Source organism: Nesoenas mayeri (assembly GCF_963082525.1).
Source record: "Nesoenas mayeri genome assembly, chromosome: 1".
In the NCBI taxonomy this organism is placed as follows: domain Eukaryota; kingdom Metazoa; phylum Chordata; class Aves; order Columbiformes; family Columbidae; genus Nesoenas; species Nesoenas mayeri.
Genome location: NC_137541.1, coordinates 84,370,894 through 84,393,257, shown reverse-complemented (window position 1 = coordinate 84,393,257; position 22,364 = coordinate 84,370,894). Strand labels below are relative to the sequence as shown.

General features: G+C 48.8%; 1 protein-coding gene across 1 annotated transcript in view; it reads left to right on the top strand.

The window, feature by feature from the left end:
* LOC308041734 (rap1 GTPase-activating protein 1-like) overlaps window positions 1-19,538 on the top strand; it is a gene marked incomplete at both ends in the record, with an annotated part of 278,133 nt that extends 258,595 nt beyond the window's left edge. Inside the window, 2 exons of the mRNA XM_080346642.1 lie at window positions 18,603-18,804; window positions 19,418-19,538. Coding sequence (XP_080202768.1) covers window positions 18,603-18,804; window positions 19,418-19,538 — 323 coding nt within the window. The remainder of the gene's footprint in view (window positions 1-18,602; window positions 18,805-19,417) is intronic.
* Window positions 19,539-22,364: the final 2,826 nt, after the last annotated feature.

The following is a 22,364-nucleotide window of genomic DNA, read 5'->3' as shown; positions in this document are numbered from 1 at the left end:
CAATGGTACTCATTTCAAAAACAGTATTATAGACAATTGGGCAAAAGAACATGGTATTGAGTGGGTATATCATATTCCATATCATGCACCAGCCTCTGGGAAAATTGAAAGGTACAATGGTTTGCTAAAAACTACACTAAAGGCACTTGGTGGTGGAACCTTTAAAAACTGGGATTCACATTTAGCAAAAGCCACTTGGTTGGTCAACACCAGGGGATCAACCAATCGAGCCGGGCCTGCCCAATCAGAAATTCTACGGACTGTAGAAGGAGATAAAGTCCCTGTAGTACACATGAAAAATATGTTAGGAAAGGCAGTCTGGGTTACTCCTGCCTCAGGCAAAGGCAAGCCCATTCGTGGGATTGTTTTTGCCCAGGGACCTGGCAGCACCTGGTGGGTGATGCTTAAGGATGGAGAAGTTCGGTGTGTACCTCAAGGGGATTTGAGCTTAGGTGAAAATATTCAATACTGAACTGCATGATGTGAATTGTCGTACTAACAGTATTTAATAAGTGTCTTTCAGATCAAGACAGGGATGATGAAACTAGAGCTAGCTTCTTCGAGTGGCGCCTGACAACTTCTTCGAAGTTGATGTCTTTAACCCACAAACAGTGGTCATGAAATGCACTTGTACCATTTTTCCTGCCCTGGGAGACTGTTGTGACAAAATGAACTTAATGAACTTTTTAAAGGATGGTCCACTGATTAAGATTAATTACTCCTGGGTATATATGTACATATGTATATATATATATATAGTAGTAGTGATTCATTAGATTGTATTGATAGATTGTATTGATAAGATCTAAGCATTCAGTGAATGGCATATTATAAGGGGTGGAATGTCCTGGTTTTGTTAAAAACAAGTTTCTCTTTCAGTGAATTTTGCCTGTCAGCTAAAGCCTTCATATTAACTGCATTTTCCTGGAGAACCAGACACATGTTTTGGTAAAACCTAGCAATGGAATGCAAACTTATTGATAAGCATGGATGGACATCTCGCGAGAGGGGCGACGAGGAACAACTGACCAACTGTGTATAACATTCCATTCACGTGAATACTTCATATAAAATGGGAGATCACAAGGATCTCGGCCCTTCTTTTCCCTTTTCCCTATGGCCGACATTAGGAGAGGACCTTGCTAGTCGTCCCTGCGAACTGAGGCCTAGTGACAGACTGAATCCAGCTCTGGTTGGCTGTGGAGTCTAACCCAGGACTTTGGGTGCTGGCTCTGCAGTTGCTGAGACTTTCAAGATTGGTTTTGTATATTTTGTATTATTTTCTCTATTCTTATTAGTAGCATTAGTAAAACATCTTTAATTTTTTTAACTCTCTTCTCTCTGTCCTTCTTTTTCTCTCCCGATCACCTGTCCTGAGTGGAAGGGGGGAGAGGGAGGGGCAAAAGGGGGGAGTCGGGGGGGAAGAGGGGGTTAACAATACATCTGCCAGGGTTTTATTGTCACCTCGCAATCTTAACCCTCGACAGCGACACAAACACTGTGGAATGGGGTTTGTGAAACACATGAAGTCCAATTGGTTGTGTGAAACACAAAACTTCCCAATGGGGTTTGTGACACACATATGCTGTCCTACTGGGTTTGTGACACACACACTGTCCAGTGGGGTTTGTAACACACACACACTGTCCAATGGAATTAGTGACACACACGCTGTCCAATGGGGGTTTGTGGTAAACACACAGTCCAATGCGGTTTGTGACACACACGTTGTCAAATGAGTTTGGTGACACACACAATGTCAAGGTGGTTTGTGACACACACACTGTCCAATGGGGTTTCAGACACACACACGGTCCAAATGGGTTTCAGATACACACACTGTATAGGGGGTTTGTGACACACACTCTGTCCAATGAGGTTTGTGACATACACGCTGTCCAATGGGGTTTGTGACACACACTGTCCAATAAGGTTTGTGACACACATGCTGTCAGTGGGGTGTTGACACACACAGTGTTCAGGGGGGTTTTTTAAAAACACAGTGGGGTTTGTGACACACACACAGTCCAAACGGGTTTGAAACACACACACTGTCTAGGGGGTTTGTCACACACACGCTGTCAAATGGTGTTGGTGACACACACTGTGTACAGGGGGGTTTGTGACACACACGATGTCCAATAGGGTTTGAGACACACTCTCTGTCTAAAAGGTTTTGTGACACAAAGCCTGTCCAGGGTCGTTTCTGGCACACACGCTGTCCAGGGGTGTTTGTCACACACACAGTGTCCAGTCAGGTTTGTGACACACACGCTGTTCATTGGGGCTTGTTCCAGACTCAGGGTCCAATGGTTTTTGTGACACACACACTGTTTAATGGTGGTTGTGACACACGCACTATCCAAAGGGGCTTGTTACCCACAAAAACTGTCGAAGGGGGTTTATGAAATACACACTGTCCATGGGGGTTTATGAAATACACACTGTCCATGGGGGTTCATATGTTTGAGATACACACACTGCTTTTGGGGTATGTGACACACATGCTGGCCAAAGGGTTTTGTAATACACATGCTGTGGAATAGGGTTTGTGACACACATGTTGTCCAAAGGGTTTTGTGACACACACACTGTCCAATGCGCTTTTGAGACTCACACTGTCCAGGGGGTGTTGTGACAAACACAGTGTCCAATGGGGTATATGTAACACGCACAGTCCAAATGGGTTTGAGATACACACACTGTCCAACGGGGGTTTGTGACACACACGCTGTCCAATGGGCTTTGTGACACACACATTCTCTAATTGGGTTTGCGACGCACATGCAGTCCAAAGGGGTTTGTGACACACACACTGTCCATGGGGGTTTTTGACATACACACTGTCAAATAAGGTTTATGACACACACACTGTCCAATGTGGTATGTGACACACACACACTCCAGTGGGGTTTTAGACACACACACTTCCTAGGGGGTTTGTGACACACACACTGTCCAATGGGGTTTGTGACACACAGAGTCCAATGGTGTTTGTGACACGCTCACTGTCCACCGTGGTTTGTGACACACATGCTGTCCAATGGGGTTTGTTACTCACATGTTCTCCAGTGGGGTTTGTGACACACACGATGTCCAAAGGGGTTTGCGACACACACACTGTCCAATCGGGTTTGTAAAAAACAAGCTGTTCAATGGGGTTTGTGACTACACACGCTGTTTAATGGGGTTTGTTACACACACGGTGTCCAATGTAGTTTGTGCAATGCACAAAGTCCAATGGTGCTTGTGACACACACACTGTCAAATGGTGTTTGTTACAGACACACTGTCCAATGGGGTTTGTGACACACACAATGTCCAATGTGGTTTGAGAAACACACACTGTCCATGGGGTCTGTGACACATACACTGTCAAATAGGGTTTATGACACACACTGTCCAGGGGGGTTTGTGACAAACAGACTGTCCAATGGGTTATGTGACACACACACTCCAATGGGGTTTGAGACACACACTGTGTCTAGGGGGTTTGTGACACACACACTGTCCAATGGGTTTTGTGACACACACGCTGTCAAGGGGGGGTTGTGACACATACACTGTCCAATGGGGTTTGTGACACACACGTTGTCCAATGGGGTTTGTGACACACGCACTGTCCATGGAGGTTTTTGACACACACGCTGTCCAATGGGGTTTGTGACACAAACACTATCTAATGCGGTTTGTGAAACACACACTAAGTCCAATTGGGTTTGTGACACACAAAACTGTCCAATGGGGTTTTTGACACACACATGCTGTCCTATTGGGTTTGTGACACACATGTGCTGTCCTATTGGGTTAGTGACACACACGCTGTCCAGGGGCGTTTGTGAGACAGACACTGTCCAATTGGGTTTGTGACACACACATTCTCCAATGGGGTTTGTGAAACACACGCTGTCAAATAGGGTGTATGACTCACACAGTGTCCAATGGGTTTTTGACACACACGGTGTCCAGGGGGATTTGTGACACACACGCTGTCCAATGGCGTATTTGACACAGACACACTCCAATGGGGTTTGTGACACACACACTGTCCATGGGGGTTTGTGACAAACACACTGTCCAATGGGGTATGTGACACACGCACACTCCAGTGGGGTTTTAGACACACACACTTCCTAGGGGGTTTGTGACACACACACTGTCCAATGGCTTTTGTGACACACACACTGTCCAGGGGGGGTTGTGACACATACGCTGTCCAGTGATGTTTGTGACACTCATGCTGTCTAATGGGGTTTGTGACACACACACAGTCCAATGGGGTTTGCGACAGACAGACAGTCCAATGGTGTTTGTGACACGCTCACTGTCCACCGTGGTTTGTGACACACACGTTGTCCAATGGAGTTTGTGACACACACACACTGACCAGGGGGATTTGTTAAACACAGGGTGTCCAGTGGGGTTTCTGACACACCCGCTCTCCACTCGGGTTTGTGACACACAAGCTGTTCAAAGGGGATTATGAGACACACGCTGTCCAATGGGGTTTGTTACTCACATGCTTTCCAGTGGGGTTTGTGACACACACGCTGTCCAAAGGGGTTTGCGACACACACACCGTCCAATTGGGTTTGTGACAAACAAGCTGTTCAATGGCGTTTGTGACTACACACGCTGTCTAATGGGGTTTGTTACACACACGGTGTCCAATGGAGTTTGTGCAATACACAAAGTCCAATGGTGCTTGTGACACACACACTGTCAAATGGTGTTTGTTACAGACCCACTGTCCAATGGGGTTTGAGACACACATGCTCTGCAATGGGGTTTTTGACAAACACACTGTCATTGAGGGTTTGTGACACATACACTGTCCAATAAGGTTTGTGACAAACACGCTGTCCAGGGGGTTTTTTGAAAAACACCGTGTCCAATGGGGTTTGTGACACACCCACAGTCTAAATTGGTTTGAGAAATACACACTGTCTATGGGGTTTGTGACATACACGCTGTCCAAAGGGGTTTGTGACACACACACTCTCCAATGGGGTTTGTGACTGACAAACTTTTCAATGATGTTTGTGACACACACATTGTCCAGGGAGGGTTTTGACACACACAGTCCAGGGGGCTTTGTGACACACACACTGTCCAATGGGGTTTGTGATGCACATGCACTGTCCAACGGAGTAGAGTGAACACACACGTTGTCTAATGGGGTTTCTGACACACCAAATGTCCAATGAGGTTTGTGACAAACACACTGTCCAAATGGATTTGTGACACACGCACTGTCCAATAGGGTCTGTGACACACACAGTCTGTCTAATGGTGTTTGTGACTCACTGTCCACCTGGGTTAGTAACACACACGTTGTCCAATGGGATTTGTGACACACACACTGCCCAGGGCGGTTTATGATATACACGCTGTCCAGGGGCGTTTGTGATACACATGCTATCCAACATGTGTGTCACAAACTACTTTGGATAGTGTGTGTGTCACAAACACCATTGGACAGAGTGTGTGTCACAAATACCCCTGTACAGTATGTGTCTCACGAACCCCTTTGAACAGCTTTTTCAGATCCCACTATCAGGGAGTGCGAAAGGGAAATTGACTGGTGGAGTAACATCCTGACTTGCCAGTCGGAAAGGTCCCAGGGAGGTACCCCCCAAAAGGAGATGGACCTCCTGTCCTCTCGGACAGAGGCAGAAGTCCTGAGTCGACCCCACCCTTGTTGCTGTCAGGCAGAGGTAGGGGACCTAAAAGACGACGAGGGTTGGAAGCGTGTTCCGGTTCGGCGTCACGGGCAGCCCTCCTCCCTGCCTGCTTTGTCTCCCCAGGTGCCCCTCCGTAATAGGTTTGAGGCCCTGGATCTTGAAGAAGAGGTAGGTGAGGAGGCGGTGCCATGCCTGCCTACAAGATCACATAGGAAGAGGTGGTTGACTCCACAACTTAAGACTGCCTCTGATAAGAAAGAAAGAAGGGTGATAGTAATAGGAAATTCCCTTCTGAAAGGAACAGAGGGCCCAGTATGCAGAGTTGATCCTCATCTTAGGGAAGTTTGTAGTCTACCTGGAGCCCGGATCAAGGATATCACTAGAAAGCTCCCCAAACTGGCGCACCCGACAGACTACTACCCGCTGCTGGTCTTCCAGACAGATGGGGAGGAAGCTGCTTCGTGTAGTCTGAGGGGAATGAAGAATGATTTCAAGGTCTTGGGAAGGATGGTGAAAGACTCAGGGGCTCAAGTGATCTTCTCTTCACTCCTTCCATCTTCAAGTGACGATGTGGGATGGAATAGGAAAATTCATTCTCTAAATGGTTGGCTCCAAGAGTGGTGCTATAGGCAGGGGTTTGGATTTTTTGATAATGGTTGGTTCTATAAGACACCAATCCGGACAGTGTCACGTGGGAAAGGTTTATCTCGTAGCGGCAGAAGAATGCTGGGGCAGGAATTAGCTGGGCTCATTTGGAGAGCTTTAAAACTAGGCTGGAAGGGGGATGGGGTTGTAGCTGGGCTTGTCCCAGTGGGGCAGCATTCTAAAACTGATGAGGGCCGGGTGGCCTCCTATGCCCCTAGGGAGAAATGGGTGTGCTCCACTCGCTCCCTGAAATGCCTCTACACCAATGCGCGCAGCATGGCGAATAAACAGGAGGAGTTAGAATCCTATGTCCGGTCGGGAGATTATGATCTGGTGGCAATTACAGAAACATGGTGGGACAGTTCACATGACTGGAATGTGGTCATGGATGGCTATGCCCTTTTCAGAAAAGACAGGCCAGCCAGGCGTGGTGGTGGAGTTGCTCTCTATGTGAGAGAGCAACTACAATGTACTAAATTCTGCCCAGGAGTGGAGGATGAGCGAGTTGAGAGTGTATGGGTCAGGATCAAGGGGCAGGCTGGCAGGGGTGACACTGTTGTGGGTGTCTATTACAGGCCACCAGATCAGGCTGAGGAAGTTGATGAGGCCTTCTATGGGCAGCTGAGAGTGGCCTCACAGTCACAGGCCCTGGTTGTTTTGGGTGATTTTAACTTCCCTGATGTTTGCTGGAAGGACCATTCAGCCAGCCAGCCACAGTTCAGAAGGTTCCTCCAGTGCATTGATGATAACTTCCTCATGTAGATGGTGGAGGAGCCGACTAGGAGAGGTGCACTGCTGGATCTCATCCTCACTAACAAGGAGGGTCTGGTCGAAGCAGTAAAGGTTGGGGGCTGCCTGGGTTGCAGTGACCACAAGATGGTGGAGTTCAGCATCTTGTGTGGCAGGAACAGAATAGCAAGTAGAATTGCAACCCTGGACTTTAGCAGGGCTAACTTTGGCCTTTTCAAGCAATTGCTGGGGGAAATCCCATGGGCAAGACTGCTTGAAGAAAAAGGGGCCCAAGAGAGCTGGATTGCATTCAGAGATTGCTTCTTCCACGCTCGGGATCAGAGCATCCCCACACGTAGGAGGTCAAGGAAGGGTGCCAGGAGGCCTGCATGGTTGAATAGGGAATCTGTTGGGTATGCTCAAGCAGAAGAGGAGAGTTTACAGGTCATGGAAGCAGGGGCTGGCCACTTGGGAAGAATATAAGGCTGCTGTTAGAGGATGTAGGAAGGCAGCTAGGATAGCCAAGGCCTCCTTAGAATTACAGCTGGCGAGAGGTGTCAAGGACAGCAAAAAGAACTTTTTCAAATACATAGCGGATAAAACTAATACCAGAGGCAATGTAGGCCCACTGAGGAATGGGGTGGGTGCCCTGGTGGCGGAAGATACAGAGAAAGCAGAATTACTGAATGCCTTCTTTGTCTCTGTCTACTCTGCCGGAGGCTGTCCTGGGGAGCCCTGTACCCCTGAGACCCCGGATGAAGCCAGGTCCATGGAGGAGTTTGCTTTAGTTGATGAGGACTGGGTTAAGGAGCAATTAAATAGTCTGGACATCCATAAATCCATGGGTCCAGATGGGATGCATCCGCGGGTGCTGAGGGAGCTGGCTGAAGTCATTGCTGGACCGCTCTCCATCATCTTTGCCAAGTCTTGGGAAAGGGGAGAGGTGCCCGAGGAATGGAGGAAAGCAAATGTCACTCCAGTCTTCAAAAAGGGCAAGAAGGAGGACCCGGGTAATTATAGACCGGTCAGCCTCACCTCTGTCCCTGGGAAAGTAATGGAACAGCTTATCCTTGGTGCCATCTCAAGGCATATCAAGGATAAGAGGGTTATTAGGGGCAGTCAGCATGGCTTTACCAAGGGTAGGTCATGCTTGACCAATCTCATAGACTTTTATGAGAATGTAACAAGGTGGACGGATGATGGCAGAGCCGTGGATGTGGTCTACCTTGACTTCAGTAAAGCCTTTGACACAGTCTCCCACAGCATCCCCACAGCTAAGTTGAGGAGGTGTGGTCTAGACAATAGAGTAGTGAGGTGGGCTACAAACTGACTTAAGGAGAGAAGCCAGAGAGTGGTAGTCAATGGTGCAGAGTCTAGTTGGAGGCCAGTATCTAGTGGAGTGCCTCAGGGGTCAGTACTGGGGCCAATATTATTCAATATATTCATTAACGATTTAGACGAGGGAATAGAGTGTACTATCAGCAAGTTTGCTGATGACACTAAGCTGGGAGGAGTGGCTGACACGCCAGAAGGCTGTGCTGCCATCCAGCGAGACCTGGACAGGCTGGAGAGTTGAGCGGGGAATAACCTGATGAAATTTAACAAGGGAAAGTGTAGAGTCCTGCATCTGGGCAGGAACAACCCCAGGTTCCCGTATAGGTTGGGAAATTACATATTAGAGAGCAGTGTAGGGGAAAGGGACCTGAAGGTCCTGGTGGACAACAGGATGACCATGAGCCAGCACTGTGCCCTTGTGGCCAGGAAGGCCAATGGCATCCTGGGGTGTATTAGAAGGGGGGTGGTTAGTAGATCAAGAGAGGTCCTCCTTCCCCTCTACACTGCCCTGGTGAGACCACATCTGGAATATTGTGTTCAGTTCTGGGCCCCTCAGTTCAAGAAGGAAAGGGAACTGCTGGAGAGCGTCCAGCGTAGGGCAACCAAGATGATTAAGGGAATGGAGCACCTCCCTTATGAGGAAAGGCTGAGGGAGCTGGGTCTCTTTAGTTTGGAGAAGAGGAGACTGAGGGGTGACCTTATTAATGTTTATAAATATATAAAGGGTGAGTGCCACGAGGATGGCAGGCTCTTCTCGGTGGCAAACAATAATAGGACAAGGGGTAATGGGATCAAGCTGGACCACAAGAGGTTCCACTTCAATTGGAGAAAAAAATTCTTCTCAGTAAGGGTGATAGAGCACTGGAACAGGCTGCCTAGGGGGGTTGTGGAGTCTCCTTCTCTGAAGACATTCAAGACCCACCTGGACATGGTCCTGTGCGACCTCACCTAGGAATTCCTGCACCAGAAGGGGCATTGGACTAGATGATCTTTTGAGGTCCCTTCCAATCCCAAACATACTGTGATACTGTGATACTGTGATACTGTCCAGGGGGGTTTGTGACAAAAACAGTGTCTAATGAAGTTTGTGACACATACACAGTCCAAATGGGTTTGAAACACACACACTCTCTAGGGGGTTTGTGACACACACGCTGTCAAACGGGGTTTGTGATACACACACTCTCCAATGGGGTTTGTGACACACACTGTATACAGGGGGGTTTGTGACACACACGATGTCCAATAGGGTTTGAGAAACACTCCCTGTCCAAAGGGTTTTGTGACACAAAGCCTGTCCACGGTCGTTTCTGGCACACACACTGTCCAGGGGTGTTTGTCATACACACACTGTCCAGTCAGGTTTGTGACACACACACTGTTCAATGGGGTTTGTGACACACACACAGTTTAATGGTGGTGGTGACACACACACTATCCAAAGGGGCTTGTTATCCACAGAAACTGTCGAAGGGGGTTTATAAAATACACACTGTCCATGGGGGTTTATGAAATACACACTGTCCATGGGGGTTTATGACACACACACTGCCTACTGGTGTTTGTGACACACACGCTGTCCAATGGGGTTTGTGACACACACACTGTCCAATGGGGGTTTGTGACACACACACTGCCCAGGGGGGTTTCTGACACACACACTGTTCAATGGGATTTGTTACACACACGCAGTCCAATGAGCTTTGTGACACACACACAGTCCAAAGGTGTTTGTGACACACACACTATCCAAATGGGTTTGTGACACACACGTTGTCTAATGGGGTTTGTGACAGACACACTGTCCAGGGGGGTTTGTGACACATACGCTTTCCAATGGGGTTTATGACACACAAACTGTCCTATGAGGTTTGTGACAAACACACTGTCCAGTGAGGTTTGTGACACACACACTGTCCAGGGGGTTTGTGACACACACACTGTCCAATGTGGTTTATGACACACACATACTGTCCAAAGGAGTCCGTGACACACACACAGTCCAATGGGGTTTTTAAGACACACGCTGTCCAGGGGGTTTGTGAGACACACGCTGTCCAGGAGGGTTTGTGACACACACGCTGTCGTCTCCGGTTTGTGATACACACGTTGTCCAATCGGGTTTGAGAGAACCACACGGTCCATGGCGGTTTGTGACACACACAGTGTCCAATAAGGTTTGTGACACACATGCTCTCCAGTGGGGTTTGTGACACACACTGTCCATGGGGATTTGAGACACAGATGCTGTCCATTGGGGTTTGTGACACACACACTGTGGAATGGGGTTTGTGACACACACGCTGTCCAATGGAGTTTGCGACACACAGGCAGTCCAAGGGGTTTTGAGACACACGTACTGTAGCCGGGAGTATGTGACACACACACTGTCCTGGAGGGTTTGTGACACACATGCTATCCAATGGGGTTTGTGAAAGACACGCTGTCCAATGGGGTTTGTGACACACATGCTGTTCAGTGTAGTCAGTGACACACACGCTGTCTAATCGGTTTTATGAGACAGAGGCTGTTCAATAGGGTTTGTGACACACATACTGTCCAGCGCAATTTGTGACACACACGTTCAAACAAGTTTTTTGACAGAGACGCTGTCCAATGGGGTTTGTGACATACAATCTATCCAGGGGCGTCTGTGACACAAAGGCTGTCCAGGGGTGTCCAGGAGGCTTTGTGACACACTCACAGTCCAATTGTGTTTGTGAAACACACACTGTCCAGTGAGGTTTATGACACACTTGTTGTCTAACGTGGTTTATGATAAACACACTGTCCAATGGGTTTTGTGACACACACGCTGTCCAGTGGGGTTTGTGACACACACGCTGTCCAACGTGGTTTGTGATACACACGCTGTCCAGTGGGGTCTGTGACACACACACTGTCCAAGGCGGTTTCTTACACACACTTTCCAACGGGATTTTTGACAGACACGCTGTCCAATGGGATTTGTGACACACACACACACAGTCCAAAGGGGTTTGTGACAGAGACACTGTCCAATGGCGTTTGTGAAACACAGACTGTCTAATGGGGTTTGTGACACACACACAGTCCAATGGGGTTTGAGACAGAGACACTGTCAAATGGTGTTTGTGACACACACGCTGTTCTATGGGGGTCTGTGACACACACAGTCCAACGGGGTCTGTGACTGACACGCTGTCCAATGAGTTTTGTGACACACACACTCTGTCCAAAGGGGTTTGTGACACATACACTGTCCTATGGGTTTGTTAGACACACGTTCTCCAATAGGGTTTGTGACACAGATGCTGTCCAATGGGGTTTGTGACACACACGTTGTCTACGTGGTTTGTAACAAGCACACTGTCCAATGGTTTTTGTGAGACACACATTACCCAGGGGCGTTAGTGACACACACACTGTCCAACGCGGTTTCTGACACACACTTTCCAACGGGGTTTTTGACAGACACGCTGTGCCATGGGGCTTGTGACACACACAGAGTCCAAATGGGTTTGTGATACACAGACTGTCCCATAGGGTTTGTGACACGTACAGAGTCCAAATGGGTTTGTGACACACAGACTGTCCCATAGGGTTTGTGACACACACGCTGTCCAGGGGTGGTTGTGACACAAACGCTGTCCAATGGGGTTTGTGACACACACCCTGTCCAGGGGCGTTTGTGAAGCAGATGCTGTCCAATGGGTTTTTGTCACACAAACTGTCCATGGCAGTTTGTGACACACACAGTGTCCAAGGGGGTTTGTGACACACACACTGTCCAATGAGATTTGTGACAGACACGCTGTCCAGAAGTGTTTGTGACACACACACTGTACAATGGGGTTTGAGACACACACACGGTCCAGGAGGGGTTCTGACACACACACTGTCCAAAGGAGTTTCTAACACACATTGTCCAATGGGGTTTGTGACACACACACACTGTCCAATGGGGTTTGTGACACACATACTGTCCAATGAGGTTTGTTACACACACGCTGTCCAGGGGGGTTTGTGACACACACACTGTCCAATGCGGTTTGTGACACAGACGCTGTCCAATCAGGATTCTGACGCACACTCTTTCCAATTGGGTTTGTGACACACACACAGTCCGGGGGGGTTGTGACTTACACACACAGTCCAATGGTGTTTGTGACTCATATGCACTTCAATGGGGTTTGTGACACACACATAGTCCAATGGGGTTTGAGACACACACACTGTCCAGGGGGGTTTGTGACACACTCACTGTCCAGGGGGGTTTGTGACACACACACTGTCTAGGGGGGTTTGTGATATACTCGCTGTCCAATGGGTTTTGAGACAGAGACACTGTCACGGGGGTTTGTGACACACACACAGGCTTATGGGGTTTGAGACAGAGACACAGTCCAATGGTGTTGCTGAATCACACACTGTCCAATGAGGTTTGTGACACACACGCTGTTCAATCGGATTAGTGACACACACACAGTCCAACGGGGTCTCTGACTGACACGCTGTCCAATTGTGTTTGTGACACACACTCTATCGAATGGTGTTTGTGACACACACACTGAACAAAGGGGTTTGTGACACACACACTGTCTAAGGGGGTTGTGACACACACTGTAAAATGGGGTTTGTGACACACACACTGTCCAATGGTGTTTGTGACACACACAGTGTCCAATGGGGTTAGAGACACACACACTGTCCAGGAGGGTTTCTGACACACGCACTGTCCAATGGTGTTTGTGACACACACACTGTCCAATGGGGCTTGTGATACACACACAATTAAATGGGATTTGACACAGACACACTGTCTAATGGTGTTTGTCCCTCACACGCAGTCCAATGGGGTTTGAGACACACACACTGTCCAATGGGGCTTGTGACACACACACAGTTGAATGAGATTTGAGACACACACACTGTCTAATGGTGTTTGTCACACACACACAGTCCAATGGGGTTTGAGACACGCAGACTACCTAGGGGAGTTTGTGACACACTCGCTGTCCAATGAGGTTTGAGAGAGAGACACTGTCCGGGGGGGTTGTGACAGACACACAGTCCAATGGGGTTTGAGACAGAGACACTGTCTAATGGGGATTGTAACACACAGACAGTCCAATGGGGTTTGAGACATAGACACTGTCCAATGGTGTTTGTGAAATACACGCTGTCCAATAGGGTTTTTGACACACACACTGTTCAATGGGGTTTCTTATACACACTCTGTCCAATGGGATTTGTGACATTCAAACTTTCCAATGGGGTTTGTGACACACACCCTGTCCAGGGGCGTTTGTGACACATACGCTGTCCATTCGGGTTTGTGATACATACTCTGTCCAATGGGGTGTGTGACACACACAGTGTCCAGGAGGCTTTGTGACACACTCACAGTCCAATTGTGTTTGTGAAACACACACTGTCCAGTGAGATTTATGACACACTTGTTGTCTAACGTGGTTTGTGACAAACACACTGTCCAATGGGTTTTGTGACACACACGCTGTCCAGTGGGGTTTGTGACACACATGCTGTCCAACGTGGTTTGTGACACACACGCTGTCCAGTGGGGTCTGTGACACACACACTGTCCAATGCGGTTTCTTACACACACTTTCCAACGGGGTTTTTGACAGACACGCTGTCCAATGGGATTTGTGACACACACACAGTCCAAAGGGGTTTGTGACAGAGACACTGTCCAATGGTGTTTTTGAAACACAGACTGTCCAATGGGGTTTGTGACACACACACAGTCCAATGAGGTTTGAGACATAGACACTGTCCAATGGTGTTTGTGAAACACAAACTGTCCAATGGGGTTTGTGACACACACGTTGTCTACGTGGTTTGTAACAAGCACACTGTCCAATGGTTTTTGTGACACACACATTATCCAGGGGCGTTAGTGACACACACACTGTCCAACGCGGTTTCTGACACACACTTTCCAACGGGGTTTTTGACAGACACGCTGTCCAATGGGTCTTGTGACACACACAGAGTCCAAATGGGTTTGTGACACACAGATTTTCCCATAGGATTTGTGACACACACGCTGTCCAGGGGTGGTTGTGACACACACGCTGTCCAATGGGGTTTGTGACACATACCCTGTCCAGGGGCGTTTGTGAAGCAGATGCTGTCCAATGGGTTTTTGTCACACAAACGGTCAGTGGCAGTTTGTGACACACACAGTGTCCAAGGGGGTTTGTGACACACATACTGTCCAATGAGATTTGTGACAGACACGCTGTCCAGAAGTGTTTCTGACACATACACTGTACAATGGGGTTTGAGACACACACACGGTCCAGGAGGTGTTCTGACACACACACTGTCCAAAGGAGTTTCTAACACACATTGTCCAATGGGGTTTGTGACACACACACACTGTCCAATGGGGTTTGTGACACACATACTGTCCAATGAGGTTTGTTACACACACGCTGTCCAGGGGGGTTTGTGACAGACACACAGTCCAATGGGGTTTGAGAAAGAGACACTGTCCAATGGGTTTTATGAAACACACACTGTCCAATGGTGTTTGTGACACACACGGTGTCTAACGTGTTTTGTAAAAAGCACACTGTCCAATGGGTTTTGTGACACACACACCCTATCCAGAGGGGTATTTGACACAAACACAGTCCAACGGGGTTTGCGTCACACACACTTTCCAATGGGGTTAGTGACAGACAGGCTGTCAAGGGTTGTTAGTGACATACACGCTGTCAATGGGGTTTATTACACACATGCTGTCCAGGGGATTTGTGACACGCATACTGTCCAATGGGGTTTGTGACACACACACACACAGTCCAAAGGGGTTTGTGACATTCACACTGTCCAATGGTGTTTGTGAAACACAGACTGTCCAATGGGGTTTGTGACACACACACAGTCCAATGGGGTTTGAGACAGAGACACTGTCAAATGGTGTTTGTGACACACACGCTGCTCAATGGGGGTCTGTGACACACACAGTCCAACGGAGTCTGTGACTGACACGCTGTCCAATGGGTTTTGTGACACACACACTCTGTCCAAAGGGGTTTGTGACACATACACTGTCCTATGGGTTTGTTAGACACACGTTCTCCAATAGGGTTTGTGACACAGATGCTGTCCAATGGGGTTTGTGTCACACACAGAGTCTTATGGGGCTTGAGACAGAGACACAGTCCAATGGTGTTTCTGAATCACACACTGTCCAATGAGGTTTGTGTGGCAGAATGCAACCTCCCCCTCGCCTCTCTCCCCCTCTTCTGCCCCCACTCTCCCCCTCCCTCCTTCAGTATGGAGGAGTGGGCACATCCCCCTCTCTCCTGGCTGCCGCAGGCCTAACAGCCTCTTTGTCTGGCCCCAGAGCACCCATACCAGAGTCGTTAGGGGCAAAAAGCCGCTGGGCGCCCACACCCAGGGTGGGGGATGTTTTTGGGGGGCTTCCGGGAATAGGAGGAATGACTGCAGTCAGGTCAAGCTCTTAAAAAACGGGACACTCGTCGAAAACTTCTCTTTGGCCCTGGAGTTTTCTCGGAGAACGAGCTTAGCCACTGCCGCCAGGAGCTACGGCCCCCCCCCCAGCTCCCCGGAACGGAGTCTCCGCTTGCCTCGCCGCCACGGCCGTGAGTAAAACTTCTCGCAGGATTGCGAGTATATTCATACTTTCTGTGCACGTTTGCACACATACTTTAAATTATCTCTTTAAAATAATTACGGATAGGCTTGGGCAAGTGTGTGCTTCTCCGGGACTCAGGGGCGACTCCGGCATTGTTTTGAGTGAAGCCACGTGCATGCACTCTGTGGACCGCCTGCTGTAGTGGTTGCCGCCCCTAAATAAGTTTCCAGCTGATATTCGAACCTGTATTTAAGTCACTTTGGAATATTAAAACCCTGTTTCACCAGTTTAATAAAGGCTGCTTTGGACCCTGTTGTCCCTCGGGGTAATATTCCGTGACAATTTGGCGTAGTCGGCAGGATATCAGACATGGAGGTACTTTTTAGAGGGTTGAGTAACATTTCTGCAGAAACCTGGCATTTTGCGGCGTGGTTTTTCATTATGTGGTGCGCGATGTGCTTCAGTTTGTGTGTTTGCTTAAAGGTAGCTCAGGATCTGTGTAAACTTAAGCACCGAATGGAGGAAAACTTCTCGCGGCAAAGGGAAAAGTTTGACTCCTTAAAGCAGGACCTTTTGTGGCAAACCAAACAATTTGACTCTTTAAAGCAAAACCTTTCGCAGCAAAGCGAAAAGTTTGACTCCTTAAAGCAGGACTTTTCGCAGCAAAGCGAAAAGTTTGACTCCTTAAAGCAGGACTTTTCGCAACAGAGCGAAAAGTTTGACTCCTTAAAGCAGGACTTTTCGCAGCAGAGCGAACAGTTTAACTCCTTAAAGCAGGACCTTTCGCGACAAGGCAAAGAGTTTGACCTTTTAAAGCAAAACCTCTCGCGGCAGAGCGAACAGTTTGACTGTCTAATACAGGACTTTTCGCGACAAAGCATACGATCGGATTACTTAGAACAGAGATTTGGCTTGTTAGAACAGAAACTTGGTTTTTTGGAACAAAAACTTGAGTTTTTGTTAATTAATATGAGAGCTTCCTCTAGCGTCCCCCCAGCTCAGGCGTGCTCCTCGGCCCCCCTGCTTCTCAACAGAGATACTGACTCTGAAAACAGCGCTGATGAAGGGGGGGTAGAGACTAAGAACGTGCGTCCTCTTATTAGAACTGAAACACATACGGACGGCCGAGGCAGAAATCCACGCACGGCTACCCATAGCACGCCATATTCAGGACTGGAGCTAGGGGATTTACAAACTAGATTCTCACGGAAGCCGGGCGAGACAGAGACTGAATATCTTTGGCGCGTTTCACTTACTGGGGGTGATAGAATATTATTGAGTAAGGACGAGGCCACAGGTTTCTGGGGCCCAGGGGTATTTTTAAGTGATGGTCCAGACGGTGATCAGTCCATCACATCTCGTGTAGCTTACTGGGCTGGTGGTATAGATCCCAGGGAACGTGGGGAGCCGGTGGCAATTGTTATAAAAGGTTTATCGGACCTTGCCGAGGGAGTTCAAAAGACGGCTTGTATACAAGCATTGTATGAAAGAGGCCGGCAGTCGCCCCCTATGGCGGCGCCGGTGGATCCGGTCCACCTTCGGCTGCTTATTAAAGGATTACCGGATGCCTTAAAAATATATGTCCAATCCCTTAAGGAAAAAATTCAGGGCGCTATCGATCGCAATAAGCAAAATCCCCGAAGTCCTCCTGAACATGTATTAACCGGGGCGGAAATTTTACACAATGTGGTTACACATGGGCGCGAGATGGGGTGGGTAGACCCGAGCGGCAGCCCGTATAGAAGCCGGGCGGTCCGGAAGACGAGCCGAGTCGAGCCTCTTCAGGGACCCCCCCCCCACCAGGCCGCCCCTCCCGTCACAGAAACCGGAGCGTTTTGGCTGCCAGTCAAATCAGAGTAGCAGTTTGCAGCGGAGCGACCTCTGGCACCGTGCAGCCGCTTTGGGCGTGCCTTGAAAACTGGTGCACAAAGCTCTCCACTGAGCATTTACAGGAGCTAGTGGAATACTTAGAGGGAAGATCAGAGAACAAAGAGAAGGCACCGGCAACCGCCCCCTCCCCCGAGGACAAGCGAAACACTAACCCTTTCGCATCCTCACAAAGGGAATCAAAAAACTAGTAAAGGCGGATGGGAACCGGGACCGCCCCACCCGCTCTGTATTCTCTTGGCAATGGTCCAGTGATAAAAAACCATACATACATATCCCCGTTGGTCCAAGGCGGATAAGTGTGAAATTTCTAATTGACACGGGCGCACAAATCAGTGTTTTGAACAGGGAGCAAGCTGACAAACTCGGGATTAAACCATCAAGGAAGGCCATCAATATAGTAGGGGTAACGGGTGTAGCAGAGAGATGTCCTTTAGCTCGAATCCACCTTTTGCTGCCTGGGAAAAAGCGGACAACGGCTGTGGAAGTTGCCCTGAGTCCTTATAAAGCGAACATATTGGGATTCGATATTTTGGCAGGTAGACGATGGTGCTTACCTAATGGGGAGATTTGGAGCTTTGGAAGTCACAGGGCAGAGGTAGCCTGTATTAAAATATTGCCATTTATCTCTGCACCCTTGCAACTTGCTCCTGCTCCACCCACATCTACAATAACCTGTACCTCACGTTCCCCCCTGCTAAATGCAGCAAAACGGGGCACTACGGAGGTTGTTAATGATCTTGAAGAAAGGCAAATAAAAAGCCACGGTGTCCAGATGGCCCCCTCCCCGTACCGGCAACTCGGGGGGTCTGGCATAGCAAAGCCCCACCCCGCGAGTGCCGGCGACTGCCCCGGGACTGGCGGCATGAAACGGAGCGGCCTGAGAGAGCTGCTAGAAACGCATGTCCAGTACGGGCATAACCCGAAAAACGGACGCAAACTTCCCCCCGTAAAACTTCTGTCGCCTCTCTGCGCATCTCCCCCCGGCCCGCCACCGTTCCTGGACCCTAAGTCCTGGTGGTGTGGGGCGGGGCGGCCCGGCCTCGCGAGCGCGGGCAGGCAACCACCTTCCGGCTGGCCGCCCCCCCCCGACTCGCTGCGGGCGGGAGCGCCCCCCCCACCCCGGCTTGCAAACTGAAGTTAAAAAAAAAAAAAAAAAAAAAAGCCGCGGCTTGCGACCAGCAACCCCGTCCCGGCTCAGTGCTCTCTGAGGTTCAGAGGCAGCTCCCATTAGGACCCGGCAACGTACCTTAGCACTGCTGCTTGCTAAAAGTAGCTGCTAATATTACTTGCTATCAAAAAAATTTACTGGCACTCCACTGCAGCTAAATGAGGCATTATGGAGGTCATTAATGATTTTGATAAAGAGTCAATAACAGGCAGCAACTCGATAAAGACCTGCCCCTAAAACAAAAGGTCCAAGAGATATTTTCTGCTCAGAACTTCTGAGCTAGTCTAACATGTTGACTATGAAAGCCCGGTTCCAAAGGGACCGAGGTCTGTTCTTTGTGTTTTCTTGCAGGGCAAAGGAAGATGACAGGGTGGAAGAGAAGTGCAGATGCGTGTATCTCCACAACAAGCTGTCTCCTATTAAGAGACTAATAGAGGATTCTGACCAGCAGCAAGCAGAATCATGGCACTAGCCTTTGCTTCGGCCTGGACATGTGCCTTTGCATTACGGAAGTTTCAGTATTAGCAGACTTAACAACTTTTGTTGTTGATATTGCTTTTATGCATATTTGAAGATTTTAAAATTTGCACAAAATAATAATAATAATAATAATAATAAGCCATTGCTTTGGAGGGTTAAAAGAGGCACGTGTATTTTGCTGTATACAGCCCGTTTTGTTACAGCAGAAGCTTAACCTTTTAACTTAAACCCCCATTGCAGTAGTTGTCTTAAGGTGTTTGCTTGTGTGTGTTTGGTGTGAAGTTTTAGCTACACCAGCTCCCCATTGCTGCAGCAGCCGGGGACCCCACATGGCCTATGGGTGTCCGGGCGCGTGTGATTTAATGTGTGTGCACGAGTGCCTGATGGGGAATGCAGAATAAAGCTGCTACTCTTGCGTAAGCCAAATGCTCAGGTTAAAACAGCTGATGAGTGTTGCTGTAGGTTTTCCTTCTACAAAATCTCTGTTCCTGTTGTGGAAGAAGATCCAGCTAACACCAGCAAGGGATGGAAAAGCATCCAGATGCCTTGAAAACACCGCCAAGAATGACGGGGTGGAAAAGGATCCAGCTAAAACCAGCAAGCCATTCAGAAGGAAGACAGTCACGGGAATGGAAACACTAATGAACTGTGACTGATGCTGGGACTCATTAATTACCTTGGGCAATTGTTGATTGTTGCAATTACCTCGATTCTATTGTATATTGTGATTAATAACTGTTTGGCAGGGGTAAGTCAACACATGAGATATGGCGATCCACAGTGGACATTAAGGCTCACTGGCAGGAATGTCCCCTTTTACTTTGGAGGCAAGAGGTGGCTGTCACACCACTCTGGAGTTATGACTTGACCATGACTGTAGTCACAGGGTGGGATTGTGGCAGAATGCAACCCCCCCCTCGCCTCTCTCCCCCTCTTCTGCCCCCACTCTCCCCCTCCCTCCTTCAGTATGGAGGAGTGGGCACATCCCCCTCTCTCCTGGCTGCCGCAGGCCTAACAGCCTCTTTGTCTGGCCCCAGAGCACCCATACCAGAGTCGTTAGGGGCAAAAAGCCGCTGGGCGCCCACACCTAGGGTGGGGGATGTTTTTGGGGGGCTTCCGGGAATAGGAGGAATGACTGCAGTCAGGTAAAGCTCTTAAAACGGGACACTCGTCGAAAACTTCCCTTTGGCCCTGGAGTTTTCTCGGAGAACGAGCTTAGCCACTGCCGCCAGGAGCTACGGCCCCCCCCCCAGCTCCCCGGAACGGAGTCTCCGCTTGCCTCGCCGCCACGGCCGTGAGTAAAACTTCTCGCAGGATTGCGAGTATATTCATACTTTCTGTGCACGTTTGCACACATACTTTAAATTATCTCTTTAAAATAATTACGGATAGGCTTGGGCAAGTGTGTGCTTCTACGGGACTAAGGGGCAACTCCGGCATTGTTTTGAGTGAAGCCACGTGCATGCACTCTGTGGACCGCCTGCTGTAGTGGTTGCCGCCCCTAAATAAGTTTCCAGCTGATATTCGAATCTGTATTTAAGTCACTTTGGAATATTAAAACCCTGTTTCACCAGTTTAATAAAGGCTGCTTTGGACCCTGTTGTCCCTCGGGGTAATATTCCGTGACAGTTTGTGACACACACGCTGTTCAATCGGGTTAGTGACACACACACAGTCCAACGAGGTCTCTGACTGACACGCTGTCCAATTGTGTTTGTGACACACATTCTATCGAATGGTGTTTGTGACACACACACTGAACAAAGGGGTTTGTGACACACACAATGTCTAGGGGGATTGTGACACACGCTGTCGAACGGGATTTGTGACACACACACCGTCCAATGGGGTTTGAGACACACACACTGTCCAATGAGGCTTGTGAACACACACAATTAAATGGGATTTGAGGCAGACACACTGTCTAATGGTGTTTGTCACACACACACTGTCCAATGGGGCTTGTGAACATACACAATTAAATGGGATTTGAGACAGACACTCTGTCTAATGGTGTTTGTCACACACACTGTCCAATGGGGTTCGAGACACACACACTGTCTAGGGGGGTTTGTGACACACTCGCTGTCCAATGGGGTTTGAGATAGAGACGCTGTCCAGGAGGGTTTGTGACAGACACACAGTCCAATGGGGTTTGAGACATAGACACTTTCCAATGGTGTTTGTGAAACACACACTGTCCAATGGGGTTTGTGACACACACGTTGTCTACGTGGTTTGTAACAAGCACACTGTCCAATGGTTTTTGTGACACACACATTATCCAGGGGCGTTAGTGACACACACACTGTCCAGCGCGGTTTCTGACACATACGCTGTCCATGGGGGTTTGTGACACACATACAGTCCAATGGGTTTTGTGACATACACGCTGTCCAATAGGGTTTTTGACACACACGCTGTCCAATGGGGTTTGTTTTACACACTCTGTCCAATAGGATTTGTGACACACACACTTTTCAATGGGGTTTGTAACACACACACTGCCCAGGGGTGTTTGTGATATACACAATGTCTAGGGGGGTTGTGACACACGCTGTCGAACGGGGTTTGTGACACCCACACTGTCCAATGGGGTTTGAGACACACACACTGTCCAATGAGGCTTGTGACACACACACAATTAAATGGGATTTGAGACAGACACACTGTCTAATGGTGTTTGTCACACACACACAGTCCAATGGGGTTCGAGACACACACACTGTCTAGGGGGGTTTGTGACACACTCGCTGTCGAATGGGATTTGAGATAGAGACGCTGTCCAGGAGGGTTTGTGACAGACACACAGTCCAAT